The sequence below is a fragment of the Parasteatoda tepidariorum genome, chromosome 11 (genome assembly GCF_982258835.1).
Source record: "Parasteatoda tepidariorum strain Cologne lab strain chromosome 11, Ptep-v5.0, whole genome shotgun sequence".
In the NCBI taxonomy this organism is placed as follows: domain Eukaryota; kingdom Metazoa; phylum Arthropoda; class Arachnida; order Araneae; family Theridiidae; genus Parasteatoda; species Parasteatoda tepidariorum.
Window position 1 is genome coordinate 16,856,656 of NC_141765.1, and position 26,130 is coordinate 16,882,785.

Consider the following 26,130-nt stretch of genomic DNA (forward strand, 5'->3'; position numbering starts at 1 on the left):
AGCATTAATTTCCAAGCCATTTAATCAATCCTTTTTAAAGAAAAACACTGAGAAAATAAAATATAAAAATACGGAAGAAAGATAAATTTAATGAAAATCTAAGAAATTAAAACAGTAGTAATTTTCAATGTTTTACAAAAAGGTTCATAGCAGAACTTGAAATTTTTATATAGAACTTTTAAAATATAATCAAAATTATATATTGTATTACTCAGTGAAAATTACAAATGGTATGAATACTCAAAGTATGAATATCAAAGTATGAATAGTTTTTACATAATATGCTAAAAATATTTCTGAATCAACATTTCTAATACAGGTTTTACTTTTACTTACGCATTTATAAAATCCATAAGTTAAATATAATTTATAAGATAAATTGAAGAATTTTTAACAATGAACTTTTATCATAAATTGCTGTATTTTAATAATAAAATTAATGACTTAATACATATAAATATAATTACATTATATGTACCATTTTAAAAGTTTGATAAATTGATGAACAATTTCAATTCATAATAAAATTTAAGATAGGTCATAGCACAACAGATGGCGCTATCCCCTCTATCCGCAAGGGAAAAAACAATAACAATAGAGTTTCTTTTCTGGCTTCCAAGTGTGATGGTGTTACCCTCCATCCTCTTGTATCCTTCAAAACGTTGTATAAAATTTAATGCCACGAAGTGTAAAGATGATGTGTAATATGTTTTATATGTTATATATGAATATGATATGTTTCAATAATAAGTGTGATGATGTTTCTTTTCATCCTCTTGTTTCCTTACAAGAACATTTTACAGTACATTTTCAACTATAAAGTATTTTTTTGAAATAAATGAAAACTTAAGTGCTACATGTTAAAAAAAAAAATTTCGCATTTTGATAGCCTAACAGTATTCTGCTAAAGATTTCATAATATTAAAATCTAAGAGAGAAAAATAGGTTATTTGTTATTTTATTGCTCAATAAATGTTTTTAAAAATTATTAAAAACAAAATCAAAAGATACTATTAAAAACATTTATATTAAAAAAAAATTGCTGAGAAAATTTAACCAATCTAGAAAAATCTAAGCAATATAAAAAATTTTAAATAACATTTTTGAGTTAATTATTTACAAAGTCATTTTCTATAGTTTTTAGATAATTTTAACTACACACAAAAAAATACAATAAACTAAAAGTTTAAGTACACATTTATGCAGGAAAATAAGGATGAGATCAATCAAAATAAATTGTAATGAATTCCGTATAAAACTGAAATATCAGAATAGTTATCAGAAAAACTAAAATATCAGAATTATTTTTAAAAAAAATTTAAATGTAAATAACTTTTTACTTTCTTGTACTGTATCAAATTTTATTCATTTTTAATTTAAACTCTTCATTTGATAGTTGACTTTAAGCAATTAGATTGGTCATTTTCGATTTCTTCCATTTTGTCCAACTTCTAACAGTTTTCTCCTATTTCTTCCAGTGTCCTGGAAGAAATAGGTTTCTTTGGGAAGAAATCTTAACCCTGCTTTATAGGTAAAAGAATCATATCTAAGTAAATTACCTTATGCACATGAATCAAGTATAGAAGGGGATTAAAAACTGTGTTTCCTTGTTGATTAGGCTTTGAAGGTAATGTGTGGGGAGATTCCAACACATTTTTTGGATTAACCATTTTTTCCAAGAGTAGAAGCCAAGCATCCAAGAACTCTCCAGTACCATCTAGATTATTTAATATAATGAAAATATACATTTTTACAAAAGCAAATGTGTAAGCACTCTTTAAATAAAACTTTATATATTTATGAATTCACTTAAATAATACAATCAGTATTTTTTCAGCAATTAATTCCTTTATTTTTTAAATAAAACTAGGGTATGGTCAGAAAATAACATTGAACCAATTATGCACACAGTGTATAAAAAATTATATAATCCTGAATAACTTATTTTTATGATCAGATGCAGTAATTAGTGTGCATACTATTTTAATTGACCACATCAGAAACAAAAACGTAATTTCCTAGAATAAACATATGTTTTTAGAGATTACGATTTTTAACCAAAAAATATGGAGAACAGACACATTCTTGAAAATATGATCTCAATAGTTAAGTCAAGAGACCAGTCAGAAGATTAGACTCCTAAATAAAAGTGCTTGCATTCGAGGGAATATATACTTTAATGGTCCACTTGATGTCACAAGTAGATTTTGACAGCTGAATCTAAGAAAATTATTACTTAGAAAATTTTGAATAACCTTTGATGCAAATATTTAATATAAGTATTTATGTCTTAATAGTTAAGATGGAACAGAATACAAAATAACTGTCTGTGCTGCGATTCAATTCAATAACAAAAATTACAGAATAGTTTAACAAAAACATTATGAAAATAGCAACTTAATAATAACTGTAAAATATCCAACTCTGCCCAATTTTTTACAAACACTTGCTCTTAAACACATTATCTTTGCAATATTTTAATTATAAGAACTATTTAGCTTTTTAAATTGAAATCTGAATGTATGTCAGAGGTATTGTGTACTACTGTGATCAGGGATGAGATTGGTCAAAAGGCAAAAAAGCTGAATTTTCACACGAGTACATCTTACGTGATTTATAGCAAAAATATCAGTAACATATTCTCATCCAGTTTTGGCTGATGTTGTAATATAGCAATAATCGCCGATAGAAAAACTGCCACATTTATAGTAACTAATTCAAAAAAAACTTGCTTTTTACAAGAATCGCGCAATAACGGATTTTAAAATCGTGTGAATATAAATCACGTTATTGAAATAAGTGAATGAAACTCGATATTAAATTTCAAAAATGTGAAAATACAAATCATTATGCGTAACTTTCAGATCGCGTAAATACGAATTACGATACATAATTTCTAAATGGCGTTAAAACGTATCCAAAGCCTAATTTTTAAATCAAGTGTAAATACGAAAATAGAAGTTGGATATTACAACTGCAAAAACGAATCACGACATTGGATAAACTCGCATGAATACGAAATCGTTACATAGAATTTTAAAAACGTCTGTATACAAATCGCGATATTGGATTTTTAAATCTCGTAAAGAAGAATTGCAATGAACGATATTGAAATCGCGAGAATAGGAATCGCAACGCGCAACTTTTAAATCAGGTAAAGACGAAAATCGATGTTTGATATTAAAATGCAGCGACGTCTGAATTACGAAAATACGAGCTATCTAGCGGACGGGTAAAAATGAGGAAAATCTTACTTTCTGCTTCTAGAAGCTAATAACTAAATTAAGTAGATATGCGAAAGGGTTGGCAGCTACGAAGTTTGAATTTTCTATACATCTTTCGATATATGATATCTATATATCAAATCGGAGGAAATAAACATAATTATATCATTTCAATGGCTGAATTTTCAGAAAAAAACCGGAATATTAATTTTAAAAAACTGAAACTTTTAGAGAATCTGAGTTTTTAATAAAAAGTCTGAAATTCGAGAGACAAAAGCGAAAAAGGCGGAAATCCGCTAAAAAGCGGATAAATCTCATCCCTGTGTGATTAATCAGAAATCATTTTTAAATAAAGCAAATACCAGTCAAATTTATCTATTTGTACCAGTTGTCTTACAAAAACATAAAAAGTTTAAATGTTTTAATTGCTTTGGAAAGTTCATAATTTTAAAAATTTCACATGATTTCAGTTTGCTAAACAAAATATGCCACTTTACACTGACAGTATAATCCCAAGACTCAAAAGCATAAATAACAAATTTTATTCTCATATTCTTCCAATACACCCAACAACAAAAACAGAATAAATGTGTGCAATTAATTATTTACAAATTGATTTTCTTAAACAGATATTTGATAAGAAATGGCTAAAAAAGAAAATCACTTAAAAAAATTTAATCAATTTTTAAAAAGAACATTTCAAAACACAAAGCTTTCAAAATAGAAGGGGGACTAATTAGTTTCATAATAAAACATACCAGGTAATTCTGGATGTTCTAAACCTTCTTCAATAGGAACTCTATTTCCACAAGTCAAAGCCCAGCGAAAAGTTCTGAAAGATATGAAATCAATTCATGAGATACTAAGCAAATTTCAGATATTTAATTTAAAACACATAAATGAAAAACGTGCTTACGCAAAAAACGCATCCAATCCTCCACAGCTCAAAAATTTTTGAAGCATCAAGTGATAGGGATATTTTCTTTCATCAAAGAGCATTGGAGATGTGAATCCCACAGAACAAATATAAAATGTCAACCTGTAAAAATATAGTTTAATAAACAAAAAAATAAAACAATATTTTATTATCGATGTCAATAGTTTAGTTAATAGAACAACCTAAATTTTGGTACTGGAGAAGCTGGTGGTGGTTCCCAAGATAATCCCATGGCTAATAGGCGGGTCAAAGCAGTTGCTACAGCACGAGCTGCTGGTGAAGGCACACTTGGTGATGGTGGTATTTGTTGGCCTCTTCTTTGTCGCATAGGAGATCCAACACAAAGCTTAAAAATTTTAAAATAAAATTATTAACAATTACAAAATAAAGAATCAGCAACTTAAGTATTTAAAAAGAGAGAAACACAATGAAATTTATATTGGAAGATTAAAGTTAAGCACTTTCAAAACATAACACGAACTAAATTATCTTCCTGTTAAATTCATTTGAAACAGGGTAACAAAAATAAATGTTAGGAAAACTTATGCAATTTGGTAAATTTATAATAGCTTCTTACCAAAAACACACAGAATCACAAGGATTAAATTTGATATTAAGCGATACAAAAATGACTCACTTCAAAACAATTTAAAATTAGGGAAGCTTTTTGCTGTGTGAAACTATAAATTAAAACATTTTTTATGTTTTGTTTATGTTACAAAACATATACAAATAAACAAAAAACATATACAAATAAAAATTCGAAATATTGAAACTTTATTCATTTTACAATAAAAAATAGAGTTAAAAAAAACAATCACTTTGTCAGATTACATTTAAATAAGATGACATTCGGTAAAATATCTGAAAAAATTGTCAAAAAAAGGACAATTATACTCAGTGGAATTTAATTAATATTACTTATTTAATTCTTATGTCAAATTTTTCTTAAGCACAATGAAACCTCAGCCGGTCACGACAAGTATTAAACCATTATTATAACTAGCTAAATTCTGAAGAAGAAAAATGAACTTGTGTCTTCAAATTAAGCAAATTTTTTTTTCTCTGAATGATGAAATGATTGATGAATGATTTTTTTTCCTGGCTCATGAAAATGCTAGGAAAAAATAACAGGTTCAATATTTAACCCTTTTTAGGGCAGGTTTGCCAGTCTGGCAACACTTATTGCAAAAATATTCCGAACCACTAAAAATATAACACTATTTTCTACTAAAGGTTCACCGTTTCGAGCAACAATTATTTAGTAAATAACATAGTTCAGGTATATCTGTTTACTAGGAATTTATGATCAATGGTTGTAGGGGCTAATATGCTGCCTGCTAAAAATTTTCAGTCAAAATTAATTGTGTCAGAAAGAGCTAACGAAAGAAATAAAATAATAAACTGAAGAGTAAACTTACTTTCACCAAAAGACCAAACAGCTCAGCTAAAGCTCTTCCTAGCCGTGATGCACCTGACAGGAGGGGCTTAATTTGTTTTATCTGTGAAGCATAAGGTTTAGTTTTCATTTTATCAGAACTGGTAGTTTCATTTCCAGTTTCTTCACAGAAACAAATATCTTCTAAATCCATTGTAATGGGAATTTCAGGAGAATCATTTAGCGTTTCAGCTACTGCACTTGGGATGATTTCTGAAGATGAAGGACTATCCTCCTTATCGCTCTAAAATTGTAAAAAACATTCAAACATGAGGTATTTTTCAATTAATTTATTCTGTTTATTTTCTGTATATAAATGTAGCTGTAATAAAAGTATAGCATACAATGATATAATACTATAACATAATTTATAAATATGATCTTAATTAATCAGTATTGGCTCATAATTGAAAATCTTATAAATTTGACAGTTCTTAACGGTGAGAAGATTTACCTCACCTGGTTATGTGAAAATAATTACAATTTAAAAGATACCTTAACCTCCCCAAACATTTTATAGCCACGGACCGATCAATGTTTGATAATTTTTCTGCAGCCCACAGGGTGAGAGGCGAACATTGATAGTTTGTATATTAGAAGTTTTTGATTCAATAATTTTAATGCAATATTTATATAATTCTTCAAAGCAAAATACAGTTACAATTATGGTATTGGTGATGTCTCCCAGTTAACCTCCTCTTAATAGAAAGTCGCACAAACACCACAGTAAAAAAAATTAAAATTATTTAATGTTTCTTGGATGGCCTAGTACCATTTGACTTACGGACTGGTTCGCAGCTCGGTGGTTAGGAACGATTGCTTTTCATCATATCACTTGTCCAATGGCTTGTCACTTACTGATATACATATCATCTAAAAATTCTTAATAATATTAGCTTATAAATTCTTATCAGTTATAAATAACAAACCACTATATCTGCAAATAAATAAACATGGGTTGATACCAGAATTTCCCCATGGCTTTTACCAGTAAAAACCTAGTTTCTACCATGACCAGGTAGAAAATGGTTTCTCCCTGGTAAAAACTCAATCCTGAACGTGTCCACAGTATAATAATTTTTTTCATTACTAGGTCTATTTAGCATTGTTTTGATTTTAAACATTATTTTAATGAAAGATTAAGTTTTCCTTCATCAGATTCAAGAAAAATTTCATCTCCTTAAAAATAAAGTTTTAGAAAGATCTCACATACATTGTTTCCATAAACTCAAAAAGTGACAACAATTTAAACTTCTGATTTATAATGCAAATATTAAACAAAAAGTAATAATTATAAGTATTAATTTCAAAACTCAATTTGATTGAGTACTTTTTCTTTTTTTAAAAAACAGGGATGAGATTAGCCAAAACGCAAAAAAGCTGAATTTCCACGATAGTAAATTTTACGCAAGCGCAACCCTTTAATAATGAATTCCAGACAGTTTAAGGTAATAAATAATGTGTTGACATACAATTGTGTACTAATCTATTATTATAAAACGATTACATTAATACTTAACATTTAGTGGAAAAAAAATTACCAATTGAAAAAATAAAGCTGGAAATTATATTTTTCCTCAGTTCACATAAAAGACAATTACTACTTGAAAAAATACCTGGTTTAGCAAATTAAAACTACTGAGAATATACATTAATATTTCATTTCTTTTAATAAATACTGTTATGTGATTTATAGCAAATATATCAGTAATATTACTTTTTAAATTATATTGAAAAAAAAAACTTCAACAATGGACCGAATCATTATGCTCATATTATAGTCTAATCTAACTAGAGCCCTCTGAAACATATCAATAACAGTGAAGTAGATATATATAGTAACTCCTTAACATACAAAAATTGCTATTTTAGTTTGAAAAATTACACGACAATCAGCATTTGCTTAGATAATTGTTTCTTATTTGATAAGAATTTTGCATTTTAAAGCATAAATAACAGCAATTATAAATAAAATTTTGATGCTGAGTTAATTATTTCTTTCCCCAAAAAAAAATTTTTAATTAAATCCCTTTTTAAGTGATTGCTTTTGTTTGCATTATCTTTTATGTTTGCTATATTTAGTCATTAGTCCATCTTCAAACATCTTGTGACAAATCCTACTTTTTCCTCCTACTTTTTCCTGTTTTGAATATATTCCCTTCCAGTTTCTCTGATGTTTTAACACTTACATATACTAATAATCGACGTTGGAAAAACAATCACCTTTATAGTAACTAATTAAAAAAAGTTTTACTTCTTACAAGAATCGCGATAGTTGATCTTAAAATTGCGTGAATATGAATAACAATTATGGATTTTGAAATCACATGAATATGAAACTAGATATACGATTTTGAAAATGAGAAAATAAAAACTAGGATATAGAATTTTTAAAACGCGTAAATACAAATCACAAATCATAATTTTTAGATCGCGTAAATATGAATCATGATGCGTAATTTTTAGATTGCATAAATAAGAATTATGATGCATAACTTTTAGAATGCGTGAATGCGAATTCCAATGCCTTATTTTAAAATCACGTATAAATAAGAAAATCAATGTTTGATATTATAAACCACATGAGCAAATCAACACATTGAACTTTAAACTTGCGTGAATACGAATCGCTACATAGGTTTTTAAAAAGACGTAAATACAAATCACAATATCGGATTTTTAAATATGAATTCAACATAAATATTCTCATAATGAATTCAACATAATATATTCTCGTAAATAAGAATTCAACATACAATATTCAAATCGCGTGAATACGAATCGCAACATGCAAATATGAAAAGCTATGTTTGATATTAAAATTGTGTGAATAAGAATCGAGATATTAGCAGATTCCAGGCTTGGGACCTCTAAAAGGCTTGTCAGAAGCAGTGTCGTTTGAACTACGAAAATCGGATCTATCTGAAGGGCCGGTAAAAAATTCGGAAAATCTTATCCGCTGCGTGTAAAAGGGGAGAAAATAGGTAAAATAAGTAAAAATGAGAAAGGATTGGTAGCTATGTAGCTTGAATTTTCTGAAAAAGCGGAATACTTATTAAAAAAAATGAAATGTTTAGAAAATCTGAATTTTTGATAAAAAAGCTGAAATTTAAGAGATAAAAGTGAAAAAAGAGGAAATCCGCTAAAAAGCGGAAAAATCTCATCCCTGTAAAAAGTACAAGAAAAACATAGCATATACAATCTTTATGGTTGTAAGTTTCAGATTGTAGATAGAATTATATTTATTAAAAAAAAGTTTTGAGAATAGACATTTTTAAAATGTAGTTTAAATGTTAAAAGAGAATTCAATTTTGGAAAGGAGCAATAAGTTCTGCATTTGTTTTTAAAAAGTTTGAATATTATCAAAATAATTTCTCTTCAGTTTTTCATTTCACTTCAATGTGCAGCTGATGTATTTTATTTTATAAACAACTGGTTAGAAATGAAAATTTATAAAGCAATTTCGAAAACTTATAATAGTTATTAAAAAAAATTTATGTCACAGGAAAGTATGAAATAAGAAAACAGTTTAAAATGTAACTCACTTTTGAATCTTTGGGTACCAGTTTTTCTAATTGTTGCCTACCAAATTGGCAGTCTTCAGCAAGAGCAGTATCATTGCTGCATAAAGCAAGTAATACAGTACTTTCCCAGACTAAAGATGTATACAATGAGCTAAGACCTTTTAAAACACTAAGACCTAATTCAGAGCCCCAATGGCTAATTGATATGGTTCGAATATCACTCTAGAAAAATATAAGAAACAAAATTAACAAATTTAAAAAAATCTAATGAGAGTATCACAAATGCACAAAAAAATACAAATCAAAACTAATTTTATATAACATATACAAGGGATGCAAATAAGAAATTTTTATTTCAGAAAATACGACTTAAAAAAAAAATCAAACTAAATGAGCCAGCAGGACTCCTAAATATGTCCAAAAGGAGAAAAAGAGAAATTGTGTCTGAAAAATAAAAGATTTTTCGAAAAGTATTTAATTTTTATCACAATATTAACTCACTTTTAGAAAACTAAAGGCCTACACCCTTTACTTAATTTGAATGTTATATTTTAAACCAAATTTTTTAATCTCATGGAGAAGAGGAATTTCGCCAAACACAAAAAATACCAAAGAATTAGACATACGATTGAAGAAACACTAACAATATTTTTAAAAAAAAACTATGTTAGTTTCATGAATACCCACCAACATAGCACTCTCTAATTAAAATAATCCAAAAGTTTTGTATAAATGGGAGCAGACTGTTTTACCATGCTTTTATGATGAAGGAACAGGAAATGAATTTTTTATTAGCCTTTCGGATTAATAGAAAATGACACTTTTAGGATAAAGCTGAAAAACATACTTTAAAATTAAATATGGTATACTCTCGATATCTCGAATCTCAATATCTCGAAAACCTTGTTATGTCAAAAAAAAAATTTCCCCTTTAGCATTATATATTTACCTAATCTGAATTTGAATTACTGTGTCAAAGAGTTTCTTCCCAAAACCTTGTTATGTCGAATTTTTTTTCAAAATAGAAAATTAATTTTTTCTAAAAAAACACAATGTAAGCTTATTGTAAACCAATTTTATGCAAAATTATTTATTGATAAAATGACTACATTGATAACATTTTCACATCAGAAAATTCCTTAAACATTTTTTAAAAATGTGCTAAATTCAATATCTTTCCCTCATTCTGTGTGTGTATATATATATATATATATATATATATATATATATATATATATATATATATATATATATACACACACATATGTATATATATATATATATATATACACACATATGTATGTATATATATATATATATATATATATATATATATATACAGAATTGTAAAGAGATTTATGTTGTAAATTAAGATTAATAGAAGACATTTTTCTTAAGCTTCAAAATTTGTTAAGTTTAATTTTTTACAAAAATAAAACATTTCAAATTGATAAATTGCAGTAAAATACAGTTCAAGACTTTATTTGCTAAATTAATTAAAAGAGGTTTAAACTAATTCAAGCCAAAAATACTGTAAATGTAATGAAAGGACAAATCATAAATTTTGATATTGTAAATCCATCACACAAACTCTTGAAGAGAATTTAATAATTATAGTAAACAAGTGAATGACCCCTAAATTCCTTACTTTAAAAATTCTCGATTTAAAAATTCTGATACAATGAAAACTGTAAGTAAAATCAGATGTTTGAAATTTTAGATGTCAAAATTCTCAGATTTTCCTTAACCAATGGAATAGTTTTCTTTGACTGAGCTCACACAGCATAATATGAAACCATAATAATTATTTTTACAGGAATTTTTATTAAAGAAGAATTATTAAAAAGAATTTTTATTAAAAAACTATTACCAATCCATACATTACACGGATGATAGTGGCTTATGAAAAATACCTAAAATCTTAGTGGGAAAAAAATATATAGGGGGTCATGGTTCATATGTACACATTGAGTGTGATCTACTTCTGAGTTTAGAAAGCTATAAATTGTAATTGAAATTTTCATCAATGAATGGAAATATAAACATTTATTTTTAATCTTATTTCATATGAAATTTTAACACTTTAAGTGCAAATAATTAAAATTATAAGCCTTATTATTTAAGAAATAAAAACCTTTACCTTTCAAAACAATTTTAATAGAGATTTTAATTATTAATAAATATTAAAACTGTTCTTGATAAATAAAAATAAATCAATAAATATTTAAAAAAACCGAATAAAAATTTTAAAAATATTTTTTTTTTTAATTTTGAGAATAAATTTGTAACTTATATGTTCCAGATAAGTTTAAAATTAAAAGTAGGTTAGAACCAAAGCTTACTATTTTTAGCTTTATATCTATAGAATTACTTGTCCAACTCTTTGAAATAAATCATGAGAGTAAAAACTGTCATGTTTGATTTTTAAATTGTGTGAATATTATTTGGGATATGATATTCTTAAATCACATAAATGTGAATCACAATGAATGACTTTAAAATTGCAGAAACAAGAATCCTTATCTGTGCTTTTTAATCGTGGAAATACTAATCACAATGGTTGATTTGTGATTGGTACTTCCAATCGTCTCAATAATAGAGACGATTGAGTGTGCTTAATAGTGTGCTTAAAATCATGTGACTATGAATCATGATATTTGTCCTTTAAATCGCAATGTATGTTTTTTAAATCATTCGTCTCACAACCTTTGATTTTTAAATCAAGTGATGTAGAATTTCTAATACTAAAAGAAAACAAATATTTTTAATTCTAAATAGATAAAACTTCTTTAAAAAAAAAACGAGTTAAAAAGCAGCAGAAATTTCAGAAAAAAGTATTAATAAAGGAAACGATGGAAATAAAAATAAAAATATGACCACTGAAGCCAACGTCTTCAGGAGGTACCGGCCTCAATAGCCATAAAAACAAAACCATTTCTAATTGAGGGAGTAGCAAATGCCTAAATTAACTCCCTCAGTACCCCGATGGTTTTGTATAGAAGTCCAGGAAAAAACATGAAAAACAAATAAATTAAGAAAAGAAACTCAAACAAAATCATCAGAAAAATAAAAACTCACTTAATCACAGATCAAACATCGATTTCACAAGCAAGCCAAATGAAAAGAAAACACTAAAAACTAAAGAAAACAACGCCCTCTATTACAATGCGCAGATGGAGAATAAAAAGAAAGAAGTCAAGAGAAAGAAATACATAACAAATTAATAGAATGCTTAACTGGGGCTGCTCAGTTAAGACTTGAATTGCACCCTGTTAAAAGAAAAAAATATAAAAACCTAGAATTCTTCAATCATTTTCTTAATTAAAAAATTAACAGTACAAAAATTAAAAGGAAAATCATTATTACTCAAAATATTTAAAAAATTATTCACAGCCTCCCGAAAACTTTCAACTTTATTGCAAATATTTTCTATCCTAACCAATTGTGAAAAAAGGTGTGTAATTATAATTTTTTAAGTCGAAATCTTAATTGTATTTCTAAATTTGATTGTTATTGTAATGAGAAGGATTTTTCAAAATTTATTGATGATGATTATGGACATGTCATAACGGGAAATTTGGAGATTGTGGGTGATCAAGATTTAATCAGCATTTTAAGTAAAGGTACAAAATTTAGGACCAGAGTTAAAATGAAAAAAGAAGATTTTATTTTATCTATTAAAAATGATCTTGATTTTTTTATTGCAAAAATTTCCAGAAAGTATCATTGGCCCGTTGAGGGTTTTTCCGAGTGGAAAGCTAAAATTATTGAAAGGGTTAAATTTAATTTATTTAATACCAGTTTTTGTTCATTTCCTAAAGGTACTTATATAGATTATGATTTATCTAAGAAAATTAAAAATCTTAAGGATAAATTTATTGTTACTGTTGTAGATAAAGCTTCGAATAATTTCTGTATTATGTGTAAATATTTTTTTCAAAAATTGATTATTAGAGAATATAATGCAAATAATACTTATTTAAAATTGAAAGAAGATAAAAAGTTATTGAAAAAAGAACTATTGCATTTAGTACAAAATTAAAATTTAGGTTAAATAGGATTACATTTCCATATTTATTTCCAATTGTTAAATTTCATAAAAATCCGATTAAATTTAGGTTTATAGCGTGTGGTACTAATAGTTATAATTCTGATATTAGTAAAAGGTTTTTTAGTTTTCTAAAAATTATTTTGCTTAAAATTAAAAAAGAGAAAAATATTGTTATAAATAGTAATGTTGAAGTTTAGGATTATATTAATAGTAATGATATTTCCTGCATTAATACTTTTGATTTCGAAAATTTGTATACAATTATACCACATAGAAAGATTATTGAGATTTGTGAAGGCATTTATGATAGGTATTTATTTAATGAGAAAATTTATAAGTTTAATTGGTTGGATTTATGTAAGTTTAATTTTTTTGAGAATGTTCTTTTTAATGGTTTAGATTTTTATAAACAAATTATTGGAATTCTACAAGGTAATTCCTTTTCTGGGGCTTTTGTCAATATTTTTTTGCATTTTTTCAAAGCTAAATTTCTTGACATAATGAATTTAAAGCTTTTAGATATATTGATGATTTGATTTTGTTTAATTGTGATAATTATAATTTTATTTATAGTATTGATCCTGGAGATTTGGTCTTGAAGAAAACTAATGAGAATTGTTTTAATGTTGAATATTTAAATTTTAAAATTGATATTGTTAACAGTTTTATTAAAATTGGTGTCTTTGATAAAAGAAAAGCTTTTAAATTTAAAGTCATTTTTTTCTGCAACTTTAATGAAACTTGTGTAATAAAATATTTAAAAATTTAGTTTTTTTCACAATTGGTTAGGATCAAAAATATTTGCAATAATGTTGAAAGTTTTCGGGAAGCTGTGAATAATTTTTTAAATAATTTGAGTAATAATGATTTTCCTTTTAATTTTTGTAATGTTAATTTTTTAATTAAAAAAATGATTGAAGAATTCTAAGCTTTTATATTTTTTTCTTTTAACAGGGCGCAATTCAAGTCTTAACTGAGCAGCCCCAGTTAAGACTATTAATTTGTTACGTATTTCTTTCTCTAGACTTCTTTCTTTTTATTCTCCATCCGTGCATTGTAATAGAGGGCGTTGTTTTCTTTAGTTTTTAGTGTTTTCTTTTCATTCGGCTTGCTTGTGAAATCGATGTTTGATCTGTGACTAAGTGAGTTTTGATTTTTCTGATGATTTTGTTTCAGTTTCCTTTCTTAATTTGTTATTTGTTTTTCATGTTTTTTCCTGGACTTCTATACAAAACCATCGGGGTACTGAGGGAGTTAATTTAGGCATTTGCTTCTCCCTCAATTAGAAATGGTTTTGTTTTTATGGCTATTGAGGCCGGTACCTCCTGAAGACGTCGGCTTCGGTGGTCATATTTTTATTTTTATTTCCTTCGTTTCCTTTAGTAGAATTTCTAATGTCACACTTAGCGATAAAACCGGCTGAATAAGAATCGCGATACTTGATTTTTAAATCAAGTGATGTAGAATTTCTAATGTCACACTTAGCGATAAAACTGGCTGAATAAGAATTGCGATACTTAAAATTAAAATCTCATGAAAGTGAATCCTGATTTGTAATTTTAATACTGCATAAATTCAAATTGTAATGTTATTTGTATGTCTGATGTGGACAATGTGGGGTAGCAAAAATCGCATACATGACTCGAAAAAACTAAGATGAATTTATGATGTGTAGTTTAACTAGTTAAAAAAGAAAAATAAGATTTGATAAACTTGTGAAATAATGAAACGTAAATCACGTGAAAATGAATCGTAAACCGCATTGTCAATTTCATATATTACATCAAAATAAATATTTATAAGCAAATTGTATTTCAATGCAAATCTGAAGAATTAAATTTTATTAATTAATGAAAAATGAGAGAGAGGCCGATAAAAAAAACACTAACTGATAAAAAAATTTACTTGGGAGGCTAAATATTCCATCTCAAAATTTAGCCACATGAAAAACAAAATTTCATACACTAAAACACTTTCATGTACAAAATAGAAATACATACTTGGCCAGTCCGACACACATGAATGAACATTATTATATATGCGTGAGCAGCTGCCATGTAATGTAACAACGGAGTACTTTGGGCACTAAGTGTGGCATCATTCACATTAGGAGCATTTATCAGTTCTTGTAAGAGAACACTACCCCCAGGGGGTTCTAAAGGTCGATGTAAGTGTTCTAAGCTCTGTAATACTTCATTTAAATGCAGCAAACCTTGCTTTAAAACTTGAGGCTCATGGGCGAGATTCTAAAATGTTAATCACAGCATTAAAATTGAAGCATAGATTTCACAAAACTGCTTAAGCAAAATAATTTAAAAACATAATAGAAATGTAAAAGTAAAAATTAAAATAGAAAAAAAAATTGAATGAATAATTAAGGATTTTCCCAATTATATTAAATAAGTAGCAGGTACAGGAAAATCACAAAATTTACGACCTTTTATATACAGCAATATTTAATTAGAAATGTTTTTTTGTTTAATAAGCAACAAAACTTGTTTTTTGAAAAAGGTAGTTACTATGCATAAATCATACAATGAAGAACTTACAATATTGCAACCAATCATTAATAAAAAGCAATAAAAATGTTAGTTTCGCAACTTTGTTCTAACCATTCACCGAGAAAATTTGTTCCTCTTTTCTCTCTATTATATTGTTTGTAAAAAGTACTGACACCTATGCAAAATTTTTAATTAGAAATAGGAATTAGAAAAAAATATTAACTTGCCTTTAACAAATTTTAAAAAAAAATTTTTAGACGCAATACTATCCATGTCTAGTTTAGAGAGTGACCACCATAAGGAGTTATACGACGGTTTATTCATAGAAGACTGTCAGGCATTTTAAAAACTTGTCTTCAATAACAAATGTCACCCTAACCAAAAGGAGAGGTTTCATTGTATTTAAGAAAATTTTGAGAAACCAAAAAATTAGTTTTTGTTGATCTGAATAAATGTAAACTTGTCAAAGGACATTTTAAAAGAAATAATTACAGGGTGGCCACTCAAAACAGATTTCAAATTTCCCTGATTTTTCCAGGTTTTCCAGGTAAAAATCTTAAAATTTCCATGTTTGTGTTTTTTTCCTTCTTTCTTATAAAGTGTAGGATGTGTACAAGAAAAGTGTCTGTATTATAAAATATCTTATTCAAAATGTCATTTTTTTAAACATATCTTGAAAAAAAATTAATTTTTTTACAAGATATTTTTTGATTATTTTTTAATGTTCTGGTACAACATTAATTTTTTAAAAATTAAGACGTGGAGAAAATAATATGCTTAGCTTGCAGAATATATTGTTTTTATTGAATAATTTGAATTGTTTTTATTGAATTTAATGTGTTACTTTAAGTAGTATTTGCTCAAAGTGAACCTAAAAAATGACAAAATCAGAATAACCAATAAAACCTTGGATAAGTATTGTTTAATATATTTTCATTAAGGAAAAGAAAACCATTTCAGGTGATTATACATCAATTATTTTTAATAATTACAGTGTCTTCCAAAAGTACTCACTCACTTATAACTTATATTGAAATAGGTAATAAAAATTCAATAATTAAAATGAATACTTCACAATGGGTATTTGATAATAAGATGTATAATCTATTCTTAGCAAAACTGCACGGAATATTTTAAAAACAAAGCAAAATCTAATTTTTTAATCAAATAGTAACAAAAATGTTACCCCACGAAAGTCATCATACATTTAAATGTTTTGGATCTCAGAATTAAAATTATCGTCAATTGCTTTTTTTATTTAATTATTTTTCATTAAATTTTTCATTTCTTTATTAGCAATTTAGTATCAAACCTATAATAGCAAAATTATATTTTAATTTTTGCTTGTTAACTCCGTAATATTTTATTTTATCATTCAAAAATGACTTGTAGTCGCAATAAAATAGACCAAATTTGATTATTTGTCTTCATAAGAGGTAAATCAGTAATGAATATGTTAAATTAGTTTACTGTATTCAATTGAACTGTGCAATATGTCATAAAATGCTTAAAAGAAGGACTTCATATCAGAGATTAAAAATATAAATTTTGTGGAAAAATTCATAAATTTGCAATTGAGTATTGTAAAAGTTTCGGTAAAAATTTTAAAAAAATATTCTGCACGAATTGCACCTGACAAAAAAAAAACTAGTTAAACGTATTTTCAACCTTTAAAAGCTATTGTAGATGCTAAAAGAAACTCCACTAAATGTTAATTTAACGAAAAATTAGATTACTAATGGACTGAGTTTTTTCTTTAAAAGTGTATGATGACTTTTGTGGGATAAAGTTTTTGTCACTTTTTGATGATAGATTCCTTAAAAATAAACTTTTCCTTTGTTTTTAAAATATTTTATATTGTCATTTAAAATATTTCAGTTTTGTTAAGATTAGAACACATTTTTTATCATTAAATATACATTCTGAAACATTCATTTTAATTAATGGATAGTCTTATTTCATTGAAAGTCATAAGCGTATCAACACTTTTGTGAATCACTGTAATTACAATTCAATATAAAGCTATACTCTATACTGCATTATACTGTATTTCATCTTACCAGTGCTTTTTATAAAATTCACTGATCATATTTTCCAGTCAAATTTTTAAATAATGGTATTTTGAAATAGCATTTTTATTTTAAGAGATTCAGTATAAAAAAATAAATGTCAGAAATGTAAAATTGTCTAATTTTTAGTTCTATACTCTATAGAAGAAAAAAAATAGATAAAATTCCTTAAAATTTATACTTTTTTGATTTTTTTTCTTATTTGAAACTAAAACATTTAAAGAATTCCAATCTAAACACACAGTTTTTTAGTTTAGCATAGTTAATTATTTTTGTTTGAACAACTGGAATCTTGCACAGTGCAGAACTAAAACCCTAAGTTTCGTTTTCTTTCTCCTGACTAAACACATATGAATAAAAAGAAATATATTTTATGTATATATATCATTTAATATGTTTCCTATATATTCCTTAGTCATTGTCAGCATTTTTAGGTAAAAAGAGGAATAGTTTTGAAATATCATCTCTGGAATGCAAGCAACATTTACGAACTTTCGATATTGTGATAACTATACAATTCGAATTTTGAATCAAAAAACTAATATTTACCAACAAAACCGTAAAATTTGATATTAATATATAGTTAGTTCTAAAAAAAAAACTTTTTTCAAAATAAAAATATACTATAAAAGGTTAAAATGAAATAGAAAAAATTAGCATTAATGCAAGAATTGTAACAATTTGTCGACAAACATTGCTGTTAGTGATGGGGGGGAAATGCGTGATTGGTTGGTTTGCTGAGAAAAAATAATTTGCAGATTTCTTTGAATGGGAGTTGAAAAGCTTTCAGAAAAAGAGCGCAATATAAAATCCATTATTATTAAATTATAACCAACTAATTTTTAGAGAATTTAATAAAGTTAAAAATACAAAAACATTCTTTCTAAATAGAAAAAAATTACCACTCTATATTGCGAACAAACTTTAATCATTGTGTGAACAGGGACAGAATTTAAAAACCAAATCCTAACCCCGTCTTCCACATCCACCATAATCTTTTCCTTTCCTAAATTGCACAGTCTGCATAGAGATCAAAGGTTTCTACATTTGCATGGGAGAATTTTATGTTGTATTCTAGTTTAACAGGGTTATAATGGCGCAAATTTTGACGAAAGCAAAGTAAGTTGATGATATTTTAACTGTTTGGAGATACATTTCCATCTAAAAAATGTGGGTATAATGGATGAAACAATTCAAATTAAGAAAATTATTAGCAAATAATTTAAATTAGTGAAATTAAAAAAAGTATATAAGAAAAAATTTCCAGCTTTTCTTTAAAATTTCCAGGTTTTTATCCATATTTCCCTGATTTTTCCAGGTTTTTTCCAGTATAAAAAAAATTCCCTGATAATTCAAGGGTTTCAAGGTTTTCCAGGTGGGTGGCCACCCTGAATTATAATAAATGTTAAGATTTATTTGCCTTGAACCTCATTGATGATTTACTATTACTATGACAGATAAGACTGGTTATCTAAGTTTGCTGCTTACTGAAAGCCTGGCTAAATATTTAAGACATAAGACTCATATCAGAGAAAAGAGCAGTTCTACCCCAACTGTTACCAGTTTCTAATTTTTATTTCTCAAAACGGAAAAATTTGTCTACATTTATTCATTTAGGCATATATATTTAAAAATAATCTACATTTAAATTCAGAAATTATTTAAAATTTATTAATTTTAAATGTTTTATTTTTGCTAGATAAATAGCAGTTTGCTTTTTTTTTTTTTAAGTAACAATTAGTAAGAAACTAAATTTTAAAGTAAGAATTTTTACTAAAAAAAATAAAAAAATTTATAAAATTTAATTTTTTCTCGTTTATTTTAAAAAATTTCTCTTTAATTATTTATTAGTTTAAATCAAAATGAAGTGTTGTTTTTTTTCCTTAAAGAAATTTAAAGCATTTTAGAAAATTTACAAAAGTTTTTCCTTTAATACTTACTTATTTCAATTACAAATGAAAAGAATATTTTAGGAGGAAAACGCACATTTAATATTTTGTGTAACTATTTTTTAATTATTAAATAGAATGAAATTAGTAAACTTTTAAAAAAAATTTATTCCTTTTAAAAACTTAAAATTAAGCATTTTTAATACAAAAAATAAGTCATTTCTCACAAAAATAATTTTTCAATGTATATACAGTGTAACGTCCCATATCCGGACGTCCCTTTCGGGAAGGGTCGATTTCCCGGACACTTTTTAACAATCAAAATAAACAAGCATTTCTTCATCTTCTCCTCTCCTTTAAAAAAAAAAAAAAACGAAGTCTTTTGACTGGTTTTTCCCCTTCTCAGCTTCTAGAGATCTATGCATTGAACCCATAAATCAACAGAAAAGAGAACAGAAGATCTACTAAGACCATGAGGCTCCTCCTCTAGAACAGCTGAGTCCCCTCCCTCCCCCTTCTTTCCTATGCAGCTGGCTAGTAAAAGAGGCATTTCCTGGAACCTTTTTGAATGTTAAAGTGGAGGGGGAATCCCCTTTAGTCACACAAGAAAAAATAAAGAGAACCCAATTAGCATGCCACGCCTTTATGCTTGATTGATAGCCAATGATGGGAGAGAAAATAAGAAATTGTCACTACCCTGCCCTCAACTTGAATGACAAGTAAGAAGGAAATGAATTTTTCTTCTCCACCTATGTTCTACTCTAGTTCAAAATGGTGGAGAGAGCAATTAATATTTTCATAACTGGGAATTTTTTTCGTTTTCTATATTTATTTTTAGAATAGCAATAATTATTTTTTTTCTAATATTTTATCTATGATTGATTAGATATCATTCTAATACTAAAACATTATTGCCCGAAAAATAATGTTTACTTATTTTCTGCTTCTTAGATTCAGATCATTTTAAGCTTTGTTTACCTTGGAGGTCAATTATACGGAAAAATCAAATATACGGACTTCGGAAAGTCCCGCCGATTCCGGATACGCAACTTTCCACTGTATGTTTAAAATTAATAAAAATTTAAGACTTTTCAGTGGTAATAAATAAAATTAAAAATTGTCATCAACTGGGAACTAGGATAGAACCATAGTTCTTTCAAGTATGAGATATCTTAATAATTGGCTCACGTGTGCGCATGCTTTTTAAATTTTAATATTAAATGAACTAAAGCTTTGAGAGGTCATATTTTGACCCTGGGCTGGCAGTGGTTGCAAGATTATACCCTAACCTGTGTTTTTGACCATAAACTTTAATTTATGCTTGGTTTTGTTCAATAGAAAATTTAGAAGTGTGGACTTTCTTTGTTAGAAATAGTTATTTACTTATTTTTAATTTTTAAGTACCATAATAACAAGAATAAATGCTGCTGGGCTTGCATTCTATAAAGTTAAAAATATTTAATAAGCTCTGATTACCCCATGTGGGGCCTTAATGATTTTTTAAAAAAAAAATCTGATGGGGGGGGGGAATGAATGAAAAGAAACTAAAATTCTCAAAATGCTGCAACATTAGTTTCCATGGAATGAGTAATCTCATCTACCCACCACACCCTGTTAATTTCTTTCACAAAAAAATCTAAAAGAAGGCAAAAATAGTTTTGTTTAACTCCCTTTTATCTATTTTCCCTCCTCCCTTCCCTAACTGTTAATTTTTCCTTCGCGAATTCAGATTGACCTTGGCATAAGTTGTTCACTTATCCACCTGGATGAACCTAACTTTTTTTTTCTCTTTGAAAGTCTCGTTCTTCTTTGATGCATGGACAAATCAGAGAATAAAGAAATTTTTTCCTTCTTCGGAATATAAGCTCTCGCTCCACATAAATGAGAGGAAATATTAAGAAAAGGAGTTGTCAATGTGGAAATCTGTAGTCGGAATTGGGGGCTTAATCCTTTCCAGTGGACTCATTCTATGTGTTTTGTTTAAAACCTGTATCAGTACCCCTTTTTTTCTAAAGTGGGTAGTCCTTAAGCTCCTCTAGTAGAAACTTAATTCAGAACTTTTCATCTCTATTACTGCATTCCTTTATCGATCTGTGGTACACATCATTATTTACTTAGAGCGTATCTTGGCAAACTTTTCATTTGAATTTTACTTAATTCAACTTTTAATTCTTTACAACGACACCTAAGCGCCATAGAAGTTATAGTGCTTGTTTTAAACTTCAAGTTATTGAAAAAGCTGAAGTTATAGAAAATTGTGCTACAACACGTGATTTTGGTATTGATGAACAATGCATTCGTCGTTTGCACTCTGAAAAGTCTACCCTCAAACCATGCCCAAAACTAAAAGGGCAAGGGAAGCGGCATCGCACACTGGCCTGAACTGGGAAAGGTCCTGAAGAAAGAATTTTAAATCAGCGGGAAAAAGGACTTTCCATATATACTATGAAAATTTGTATGCAGTCAAAAAACCAAGCATGAATTGGTACTTCTGATTTATGAAGAGACATCAACTATCAGTTTGACATACTATCAGGCAGAAGCTTCTAGCAGATCGGGAAGATAAGGTAGCATTTCTGCAAATCTTGAGAAAATTGCAGAAAAAAGTTTATAGGACTCGCAGTTAATAAACATGGTTGAAGTTCCGGAGACTTTCGATTGCTGTCCTAATGGACAGCTCACTTGACAGGTGAAAAATCAATTACTTTAGCCACTACAGGCATTGAGAAGACATTGTTCACGTCTTTTCATCATCTACAGCAATCAGCGAAAAGTTAACACTAGTGTTAATTTTCAAAAAAATAAATGCTGCTGGGAACGTTTCCTTTAGATGTCATAGTGTGTAATACAATTAAAAGGGCTGGATGTGTGAAGAAAAATGATTAAGTGTTTGAAGAAAAGTGATAATCGTTCAAACATACCGATTTTATGTAAGTTTTTATTGACAGTAACAAGCTTTTAAAATTTTAACCCAATTTAGAAAAACTTAAGGAGCTATGCCATTCTATAAATTTATAAGACAGTGAATCCTTTTATTGTTCCATTTATTCTTTGAGGCTTAACAGGGTGCGTAGCCAAATTATTCAACAAAAAATAAGCACCTTTTAAGTACTTTTCCAGCACTCAAAAAATATTTTTAAGCACTTTAAAATAATATAATTAGGCAGGATTGGAAAGTTTTTGATAGTTGATGGTTTTACCTGGTTTTAACCGTCATGTCAAAAAAAAAAATCTTTTGGCATTGTTTTTGACAATTGTCAAAAATTATGAAATTTTGAATCATGTAAAACGAATGGCGTTTTCATATGCTAGGGACTGACAATACGCCAAAATAGATTAGGGTTAAATCAATTGTGAAAACGTTGAATAGAACAATGTGAACTGCGTCTGTTTGCCTAATCCGTAGCGAAAATTAACATGGTAAGGGAAAAATCTCATTTTGAAAAAGAGAAAACTAAAAACTTTTTAAAAACATCCAATGAAAAAACCCTTTAAGGGCTTTTAAAAAACGAAAATTAAGCACTTTTTAAAAACGCTACGCACCATGTTCAAGAATAAGAAATAGAGATTTATGTCTTTATTTCAATCCAAAAAAAATTTGACGAAAAACTAGTTTCCTGGCAATATATCAAAATAAAACTTATGCATCATGAGCACAAGCATCTTTTTAAAAAGTCTGTTGTTACAACTCGTGTGTCGCAACAGAAAAGTTCCTAAGAGCATAACTTTTTCATACTCTAGAATAGCTTTACACTTTAATAACTAAAACAAACCCGTCTTGTCTGAATAGAACATTTATATAATATTAACTTTTATGGCAATGATTTTCTTAGATTTTATTAAATTTAAAAGCACCACCAGTTGAGCTTCAGTAATAATGTTAATCATATTCCTTTTAATAATTTATCGAGAAAAAAATTACCAATATAGATTTGCAGACACTAGAAACTGCTTGGCAAGTAGGCGTTATAGGGAAATCAATTGGTAAATTTGGCAAGCCTAAAATTGCCATTAATGGAACCAATCCTTTTTGTCTCACAAATTCTCGACAATGGTCATCAGTGGAATTGTTACTCAACACTGCATCAACAAATCTCATCTGGAAAAAAATTATTAGCTCTGTACTCAAATTGCAAAACATGAAATGAATCGTCACAAAACATGTAATGAACAATGTAGCAAAGCTAACTTAAAATGGAAAAAAAGGCAAAATCTATAAGAACTACATTATAGAAATATTTGCATTCTTTAAGAATCCAAGTATCTCAGTAATTGTATGCATAATTATTCATTTTTAATGAAATAAATTGAGTTAAAGAAAAGATAAAGTAAGAAATAACTACTTAAAACAATAACATTCAGCAATTACATCAATTATAATTATTGAAGTTCAATTCAAGTTAACATTAAGATTTATTGTAATTATTGATCATCATGGAGACAAAGAATTTTTTTCTTTTCTGATTTGTATTTCTTTTTACTCCAAAGTATGCATGAAATTAGAGACAACCTCTTTTTTCTGATACAGCTATTTGCATATTTAACCTAAGAAAACTAAGAATGAATGTATGAAGTCTTTGAATATCAGAAATTTGAGTTTCTTGTGACCAACTGCAGTAAAAAACCAACAAGAAATTGTTGATTACAATACCTTTTAAGCAAATTTCCCCGTAAAACATTGCCTTCAATTATAAATTTTAACCATCTCAATTATCCACTCAATTCGATTTTACTTCAAAGTAAAAAAAAAGGGAGAGACAAATTTAGCATATTTTTTTCCTTATGAATTTAAATTACTAGCAAAACATCCAATCATAATTAGTGCCATACTGCCTTGCCTCAGAAATTAGCCTTATCAAATATTTTAATAAGAAGTTTTTTTTAAAAAATAAGGAAAAGTGCACTACTATTGAAATAAGCAAGCTTTTAAGCAGACATGCCAACTTTTCAAACTGCTTGTCAGGAGCAGCCACAAGGAGATAATCGAAATAGCGCAACAAATCGTGATTAATACCAGTTGTGAAATACAGTTTATAAATAGTGAAACTTAAACATAAAACTATTACATTATACAATACAATACAAAAATAAAATATTAAAAAAATAATTAATTATTCATTGAAAGATAATAAAATAACTAACTTGGTTAAAAAAAGTCCCCCCCCCCCAAAAAAAAATTCCTTTAAAAACAAAACCATGTAAATTTTCTCTGATTAATAGTTTTTCAGATAATAAAATTTAACATAAATTGTTATTTTACGTTTTAATTGACGTTTTGAACTTATTTTAAAAAAATAAAAAATATCAACTAAAAAATCCTCTAAGCTAACAAATATTGCCTAAGAAGCTTTTTTGGCAGCCAAAAATTTATCAGGTGACAATGTTAATCAGGTGAGATTAACTTTGGATTTTTTTCCAAAATGAACTTTACAACATCTTTATCGGCCCCAATCATTGAAGATGCATTATCAGATGAAAAAGCTATGCAATTATCCAATATCCTTCATCAATTACTCTAAACCAGGGGTTTCCAACTTAGATGAGGACGAGGGCCACAATTAACATCACAAATCATACTGTGGGCCGCAATTTTAACAAAATTTTATGTAGGACTCTTTCATGTTTGAAGGAACATTAAATATTACTGTCAGATTTTTATATCAAGTTGTACAAAATAAAAATATTGAATTACAAATTAAAATAAGAAGTAGATTTTTAAAAATATTTAATTGCATATTTAAAAAGTCGGGCTACAATAACTTTAATGTGCACCTATGAATTAAACAATTAATGTGCAACAGATATCTATTTGTTAAGACTTAAAACTTGGTGTAAACAGGGATGAGATTAGCCAAAACGCAAAAAAGCTGAATTTCCACGATAGTAAATTTTACGCAAGCGCAACCCTTTAATAATAAATTCCAGAGAATTTAAGGTAATAAATAATGCGTTGACATACAATTGTGTACTAATCTATTATTATAAAAACGATTACATTGATACTTAACATTTAGTGGGGAAAAAATTACAAATTGAAAAAATAAGGCTGGAAATTATATTTTTCCTCAGTTCACAAAAGAGACAATTACTACTTGAAAAACTACCTGGTTTAGCAAATTAAAACTACTGAGAATATAAATTAATATTTCATTTCTTTTAATAAATACTGTTATGTGATTTATAGCAAATATATCAGTAATATTACTTTTTAAATTATATTGGGGAAAAAAAACTTTAGCAATGGATCGAATCATTATGTTCATATTATAGTCTAATCTAACTACAGCCCTCTGAAACATATCAATAACAGTGAAGTAGAAATATATATTAACTCCTTAACATACAAAAATTGCTATTTCAGTTTGAAAAATTACATGACAATCCGCAACTGCTTAGATAATTGTTTTTTATTTGATAAGAATTTTGCATTTTATAGCATAAATAACAGCAATTATAAATAAAATTTTGATAATGAGTTAATTAACTCTTTTTCCCTA

General features: G+C 27.2%; 1 protein-coding gene across 14 annotated transcripts in view; it reads right to left on the reverse strand.

Moving 5' to 3' along the window:
* The window catches only part of HUWE1 (HECT, UBA and WWE domain containing E3 ubiquitin protein ligase 1), a 294,173-nt gene that overhangs the window by 212,659 nt on the left and 55,384 nt on the right, over positions 1-26,130 (reverse strand). For all 14 annotated transcript variants that reach the window (XM_087154722.1, XM_087154721.1, XM_087154731.1 and 11 more), the window contains 8 exons: positions 23,556-23,732; positions 15,175-15,420; positions 9,145-9,345; positions 5,583-5,843; positions 4,344-4,507; positions 4,141-4,263; positions 3,983-4,056; positions 1,560-1,717 (listed from right to left, as the gene is read on the reverse strand). In XM_087154722.1, the coding sequence (XP_087010848.1) occupies positions 1,560-1,717; positions 3,983-4,056; positions 4,141-4,263; positions 4,344-4,507; positions 5,583-5,843; positions 9,145-9,345; positions 15,175-15,420; positions 23,556-23,732 (1,404 nt within the window). The remainder of the gene's footprint in view (positions 1-1,559; positions 1,718-3,982; positions 4,057-4,140; positions 4,264-4,343; positions 4,508-5,582; positions 5,844-9,144; positions 9,346-15,174; positions 15,421-23,555; positions 23,733-26,130) is intronic.